General features: G+C 37.2%; 1 protein-coding gene across 2 annotated transcripts; it reads right to left on the reverse strand.

Annotated features, from left to right (window-relative positions):
- Window positions 1-3,795: 3,795 nt before the first annotated feature.
- On the reverse strand, window positions 3,796-5,339 carry LOC107140792 (uncharacterized protein CXorf38-like). Of its 2 annotated transcripts, XM_048800879.1 has the most exons (2): window positions 4,962-5,339; window positions 3,796-4,841 (listed from the first exon to the last, which is right to left on the reverse strand). In XM_048800879.1, exons 1-2 carry the CDS (start codon window positions 5,310-5,312, stop codon window positions 4,635-4,637), a joined length of 558 nt encoding a protein of 185 aa, XP_048656836.1. In that variant the 5' UTR covers window positions 5,313-5,339; the 3' UTR covers window positions 3,796-4,634. The 2 variants fall into 2 exon arrangements, with proteins under 2 accessions (XP_048656836.1, XP_048656835.1); XM_048800878.1 differs by having other exon boundaries at window positions 3,796-5,339.
- Window positions 5,340-8,165: the final 2,826 nt, after the last annotated feature.

The raw sequence follows: 8,165 nt of genomic DNA on the forward strand, positions 1-8,165 counted from the left end.
AGATTCCATTTCACGCCAGTCAGAATGAGAATTATCAAGAATACAAGTAAATGTTAACAAGGATGTGGGGGGAGGGGGGAAGGTCCACTCACTTACTGGTGAGACTGTAGATTGGTGCAATCACTCTGGAAAGCAGTATGGGGATTTCTCAGAAAACTTGGTATGAAACCACCATTTGACCCAGTTATTGCACTTCTTGATATACACCTAAAAGACTTAAAATCAGCATCCTACAGCCATGGAGCCACATCAATATTTAGAGCAGCACAACTCACAATAGCTAAATTGTGGATCCAACCTAGATACCCTTTAATAGATGAATGGATAAAGAAACTATGGTTTACATACATAATGGAATATAAACTATGGTTTATATACATAATGGCATTTGCAGGTAAATGGATGAAGTTGGAGAATATCATGCTAGATGAAGTTAGCCAATCCTAAAAAACCATAGGCCGAATATTTTCTCTGATAAGTGGATGCTGATCCATAACGGGGGTGGGGAGGAGCATGGGGGAATGGAGGAACTTTGGATAGAGCAAAGGGGAGGCAGGGGAAATGGGAGTAGGAAATATGGTGGAATGAGATGGACATCATTTCCCTAGACACATGTATGAAGACACGAATGGTTGTGATACTACTTTGTGTACAACCAGAGAAGTGAAAAATTGTGCTCCTTTTGTGTACTATGAATTGAAATGCATTTTGCTGTCATGTATACAAATTAGAACAAATAAATAAATTAATTAATTTTTTAAAAAATGTGATAGATATACACAATGAAATATTACTCAGCCATAAAGAAGAATAAGATTGTGACATTTGCTGGTAAATGGATGAAACTGGAGAATATCATGCTTAGCAAAATAAGCCAGTCCCAAAAAACTAAAGGCTGAATGTTCTCTCTGATATGTGGATTCTAAGCCTCAATAAGGGAGGATATGGAGAAGTACAGAAGTTCATTGGATTAGACAAAGGGAATGAAGGGAAGGGAGGGGTGATGGGAATAGGAAAAACAGTAGAACGAATTGAACATAACTTTGCTATGCTCATATATGAATACACAACCAGTGTTACTCTACATCATGTACAAACACAAGAATGAGAACAAAATTGGAATGGGTTGCACTCCATGTATGTATAAAATGTCAAAATACACTCTACTGTCATGAATATCTAAAAACAACAAATAAAAAATAAAATTAAAAAAGAAACAAAAAAACTGCATTTTATTATATGGATTAAAACCCCCAAAATATACTTAACTTCTTAGCAATATATCAAATAAGCATTTATTTCCAACTACTTTGTGATGCTAAATTAATTATTAAATTTTCATGTCTATTAAAAAAGAAACACTCTGGGGCTGGGTTTGTGGCTCAGTGGTAGGGCACTCACCTAGCACTGGGTTCAATCCTCAGCACCACATAAAAATAAATTAAAGGTATTGTGTCCAACTAAAACAAAATTTTTTTTTAAGAAAAGCAGTCTACAGGATGGGAGAAAATATTTACAAACTATTCATCCAACAAGAGATTAATTTCCAGAATTTATAAGGAACTCAAACAACCAACAGCATTCATCATAATCATCATCATCATCATCATCATCATCATCATCATTCAATTAAAAATGGGTGAATGAGCTGAATAGACAATTCTCAAGAGTATATGAATGTTCAATAAGTACATGAAAAATTATCAACCTCACCGATTATAAAGGAAATGCAAATCAAAACACAAATTTGAAATATTATCTCACTCTAGTGAGAATGACTATTATCAAAAAGATTAAAAATTTAAAAATGCTTGCAAGGATGTGGAGAAATATGAACCCTTATATATTGTTGGTTATACTGTAAATTAGTACACCCATAATGGAAAATGGTATGAGGGTTTCTCAAAAAATTAGAAATAGAGATAATAATCTATTAATCCCACTACTGCATATATATCCAAAGGAATTGAAATCAGTATATTGAAGACACATCTGCACTCCCATTTATTGCAGTACTATTTATAATAGCCAAAATATTAAATCAAACTATGTGCCCATTGATAAATGAATGCATAAAGAAAATGTATATATGTATATTAGAATACTGTTCAGTCATAAAAAAGAAAGAAATTTTGTAATTCACAGCAATATGGACAAACTTGGAGAATATTATATTAAGTGAAATAAGTCTGAAACATAAAGGCAAAAACCACATGTTCTCATTTACATGTGTAACATAAAAGTTTTCTCAAAGAAGTACGAAATAGAATAGTGGTTACCAGAGACTGGGAGGGAGGGATGGAAAAAAACATGATTAATGGGTGCAGCAGAGCAGTTGGGTAAAAGGAACAACACTTAATGTTCTATAGCACAATAAGATAACCCTGTTTGACAAAAATTAACTGAATATTTTAAAATAGCTAGCAGAGAGGAATTAGAATGTTCCCAATCCAAACAACAATATGTCTGAGATGATAAAATGACAATTCCATTGATATGATCATTCATATTGTGTAAATGTATTGAAATGTCACACTGTGCCTCATAAATAAGTACACTTACTATATGTCCATTAAAAATTAAAATATATTTAAAAAGCATATCAAGGAAAAGAAAATGTATTTAAAAAACACATCAAAGAGAAGAAATCATTTCTTTTATGATGTGAGCCCCTTTTTTATCCAAAACAATCCCAAAAGATGGAAAGGTGGTTACATAGTGACAGTGACACTGAGTTTCCATGCTCCTGACTATGAGCTTCCCAAACCTCAATCTCCATATTTCTCTATGCAAGTAAATCTATGCATGTTATATGGATATGTATGTATGTGTATATATGTGTATGTGCCCATGTATTTGTAATCAGCATATGTCTATCTACCCATCCATGTATATGCATATATATTTATTGGCATATTTATATCTAACACTCCAGTGCTAGTTCCATCACCATGTACTGATGTAAATTTATATAGTGCAGTGATCTAGGATTTTAAAATACATATAGTTAGACACCATGGAACTTCCTTACTTTACATTTTGTTGTTTTTTTTTTGAATTTATACTTTATTATTTTGAAACTAAACAAATTAAGAAAATTCAAAATACACAAATGCATGTTTGTTGTAAAAATTTCACACAGGAATATACAAAACAGAAAAACCAAATAACTTGTAAGTACCCCATGGCCCCAATTCCTTTATAGACACAGCACAGCAAAAGGTTAGGAAAAACACACGACTTTCCAGACCTGTTATTAGAACATAAAAAAAGTCTTACGGCATGCTATGTGCTGTTAAACATTTTGATGTTCTATTTATTTTTTTGTGGTGATGCTCAGGAAGGAAGCCAGGGCCTCAGCTGCTGGGTGAGTGCTCCACCACAGCCTGCTTGTACTGCGGCACTGCAGGGCCATCTCTTTCTTCCTAACAGTTGCCCACTACTCTGCAGGATGGATGCGCTAGACTTTCTTTAAGGGTCCTCTCTCTGTCAATGGCTGGTAACAATGCTACTGTGCACATCCTTCTGTGCACACCCCGGGGCCCATCTCCACTGGAGAGCTGCCCACAGGCTAATGTCTGTGTATATGCTACATTGGCTTTAAAGCCCTCTCTGGACATGCCTTCCTGTCTGTTACTGATATAAAGTTTTCTGAATACCTTGGATGTTTCAGAGCAGACAAATCCAATGAGATGATAGCTTGTCTATGGTCATCCGTACTTTACAAATCCTTATATGCACATCTACTTCAGTGTCTCTAACATGGTGGACATTCCATAAGTGTTTTTCAGATAAATAGGGAAAAATTAACTAGACACAGGTATAAGATGAGTCAGTTCACTTTCCAAAGTTCCTAGAGGGAGAAATCAGGTCTTAAACTGGTTAGTGCATCAACCAGATTCCATTTGATTCCACGTTTTGTATCTCAGAGCTAGAAACCAGGAGATATTTCATTAAAGTTTCTTAGTTGGGAAAGTTGCAAGATGAATTAAAATTCTTCCTTCACCACTGAAGACTTCCCAAAGAGCTCCAGGAAAAAAGAAAACACAAGACCCAAAACTGCACAGCAACTGAGAAGACAAAGCGTGAAGCTGTAGGCACATGTGCACTCACCCAGGTTTTACAGAATTATAGTAAATGCATTTTAATGTAGACATATATGCCCAATATACCTCCTCCCTCCGCCCATTCTCTACAAATTACAACCTTGATGGGAAGCTGGATAGGCAAAGGAGCAGGTCACCTTCCCTCAGTCTCGACATGGTGGACTTCTTCCAGGCAAAGCTCTGGGAACATGGCAATTCCGTCCCTGAAAGGTTCAGAGGTGACTTGACCCAGTTTAATGCCACTGGCCTTGCAAATGATCAGATGGGGTGAAACTGAGGCCGACCCCATAGACCACGGCATACAATGGTGCAGTGCCTGTGCCATTCAGGCACAAACAGGGCGAAGCCAGGAGTGGGAGATTTGGGGGGCAAAAAGGAAAAGAGCCAAGTACAAAGGAATTTATGAATCTGTTGAAAGGAAATGTCTTAGTTTTATAAGAATGTTGAAAGTTCACTCTTAAATTTCATAATGAAGGACCAGGCTTAGTTAGCAGTATGACATTTATACCAATAAATACTCATAAACACTCAAAGGCCAAAAGATGAACGTTTAGTTAGATGAGTACACGCTGGGCCGTAAGGGCCAGGCCCTGCCCCTGGCACTGGGTATACAACTGCACAAAAATAGCCACGGCTGTCACCGAGTTTACTCCCCATAAGTATATCGTAAATAANCCATGTAGACGATACTTTCATCTCTGAAGAGTGCATGATCTCGTTGCGACACTTAATCACCTCTGTGACTTTCTTTCGATCAACCACAAAGTGATCGCAGGAGTTGATGAGACTTAAAAGAGCAACTGCATCGCATTCCTCGGGGCCTCGTTTATCTGCTAGTCCTCGGGGCATGAAGGCCTTGGCTACCTCCCAAGCGTCCACGGGCCAGAGGCCCGGCCGGCAATTTCCCCAGTGCACGTCTCCGTTCCTGTTGATGTGATGTCTCAAAATCTCCCGTTTCCACTCCGCGCACACCTGACACTGCGGCTGAAACTGACCGGCACGCGGGCAGCACCGCGAGCCGCCGCGGCAGGTGGCGCTGGGGCTCAGGCCGGGGGCCGCGGCGAGCAATCCGCGGTGGAAGGAGAGCACCTCACGGCCGACGAAGCCCTGCAGGCAGCTGCGCAGTAGCAGCAGGCAGTGTCCGGCTTTCACCCAGTTCTTGTACTCTGCGCAATTGAGGCGCGCGGCCAGTTCCGAGAGCACCATTTCCTACGCCACCCAACGGGCGGGGCGGACCACTTACTTTACATTTTGGTTTAAACTATTCTGATGGCCTTTTATTCACATGCAAATAATTTATTTTAGATTTGTATGCCACTTCCTTAGAAATGAGTTTTATATATTTGTAATGAACATATTTGACCTGGTAAAACAATTCAAGATTTTTGTTCACTTGTTGCAATTGAAAATAAGCAGGATGTCAGCATTTTGTAGTTTGACTTTTTAAAAAATTCAACTGTACTGTCTAGGTACAAGTCCATGTACCCAATCTAACTTTATAATTCTCAAGTCCCTCCATATACTCCTTACTTTCACCATCATAGATGGTGACCCTCTCACACAGGGTCAAGAAACTGTAGGACTGAGGCAGGAGCTCTGAACAATGTCATGGTGGGCTTGGGTGTGGACACTAGTCTTACATGAGGGTTACAGCTAAGGGTTCTATCCCTCCTGGTTTACTACTTCTTCCTCTTTGCTCCAAACTGAATTCTCTTCTTTTTTGGCCTATTCCATGAGAGACTCATAAACAGGAAACCTGGTGGTTTCCTAAGTGATTATAACTAAAAGTTACAAGCATTCTGACTAGAAGAAGAATCCTCTTCATGGACTGTTCTCTTATCCAATTTTATCTAAAGACAGAAAACCATTTACTGATCTCTCTACGAGATGACTTAGATACAGTGTCAAAGATTACCAAGAAACCAATGAGGAGAGATTTTACAAATCAACCCCTTTTTTTTATTTCCTCTCTTGTTTGACATTTCTCTCTCTCTTTCCCCTCTCCCTCTCTTTCTCACTCTCTCTCTGTCTTGATATAAATATGGATATATATATATATATATATATATATATATATATATATATATATATATATATACACACACACACACACACACANATGGATATATATATATATATATATATATATATATATATATATATATATTTACATATTTATGTACAGATCCCTTTTTAACTCACATTTCATTGATGGGTTCCACACAAGTTATGTCTTCCAGGTCTGAGCTAAGGGAATAGAAAAATATAAAATCAGACATGATGCATGATTTTAGCATATATTTTGAGTCAAGTAGCTCCTCTAGACATGAAGTGACTGATCTTTAAATATTCATGTATATAAAACTATGTGAATTTGGTGAGGTTTTTTTATTAGGACTGAAATTTTATATGCTGGTGTTAGGACTGTGAAAATAGTAATGCTTCCAGATTGAGGAAAAACTCTTCAGTATTACCTTAGTCTCAGTGTGTGGTAGTCTTTTGTGGTGGCATTTATTACAAATTCGACTTCAGTGTAGAGGTCCTTACTTTAACCCATCATGCTTCTTTTCTGCCTACAAGATGGAGTAATTAGCTGAAGACTTGAGTCAGGGGTCTCTCAGACATGGTTAGATCTGGGCATGGGTATGGGACATCAGCCATGCTCCGTGACAGAGCTTGGGGGTGACACATCTTGGCTATATTAGCTCACTTCTGTTGAGGGATCTACTCTCCCCAGTTCATTGACATCTTCTCTTAGCTACAAACACAATTCTTTTCCAATTTGCCCTACTTTAGTAGAGTCTCATATAGGACACCTAAGAGTTTCCTAAGGGATTGGCTGCTACTAACAGTAACAAACATACTCACTGAAGGAAGCATCCTGTTCTGCTCTTATCTAATTTTATCTAAAAAAGATGAAAAGTTATCAACAGACCCTAATTGAGACAGCTAGACACAGCACCAAAGACTCTTTGACACCAAGGATACTCCTGAGGATATGTTTTACAAATCTCTACCTCTATTTAGTTTCATTGTTTTATGTTTTTGTATCTGTGGATATAAGTACGTATATGTGTGTGTGTTGACAGAAGTATGTATTTTTTGGTATAAATAAGTGTATAATGTATATTTATATATCATGGCACAAATGTGTATATATGGATATGTGAGCATATATATATGTTCATGTTGTATACATATATATTTATCTTTTAAATTTATGTCTCACCTTTCATTTAATTTATGTCTCACCATTATAGGATTTTAACAAAAATTCTTTCTGTTGTGATCTAAAGTGTTAAAAAAAGTACATAATCAGATACCATGTGTAAATACAGTGAAACATTTTGGGTCAAATAACTACATTTATTCTACTGGTTACACACTGCTTGATTTTTTTTCTCTGTATCTTCAAAGTGTTTATTGTGCTTTTTCATATCTCTTGGAATTTTTTCTTTTTGGGTAACCATTTTCCCTATGGCCTCATTTTGCTTGCCTGTTGACCAACCTCTCCTCAGCCCCACAACCCTTCTACTCTCCCTAATCTAGTAATCACTATTCTCTCTTTTTTATCTCTTTTTTTATTTATTTCTTACATACATGACAATAGTGGAGTGCATTACATTCATAATTATCCGTTCACAGCATAATTTTCATAACTCTGTATATAAAGTGCGTTCACACCAGATTATGCCATTATACATGAGCTTTCTTATTTTTTTTTTTTGCATTACAATTCTTATTATACCTTTACACCACAATTTATCATATCTCTGTTTGTATATAAGGTATGTTGACACCAAATTCACATCTTCATACATGTATTTTGTATGATGATGACCGTCTCCTTCCACTATCCTTGCTATTCCCCTTCTCCCTCCTTTTCCCTCCCACCCCTATTCCCTATCTAGAGGTAATTTTCCACCTATGCTCTCCCTCCCTACCCTCTTTGAGTCACCTCCCTTATATCAGAGAAAACATTTGGCATTTGTAAGTGTTTATATGTATATCACTAGTTTGTAGCAATTCTTATTAGAAATGAGGCTTTATGTGGTGGCA

The sequence above is a fragment of the Marmota marmota genome, unplaced genomic scaffold (assembly GCF_001458135.2).
Source record: "Marmota marmota marmota unplaced genomic scaffold, marMar, whole genome shotgun sequence".
NCBI classification, from domain to species: Eukaryota; Metazoa; Chordata; class Mammalia; order Rodentia; family Sciuridae; genus Marmota; species Marmota marmota.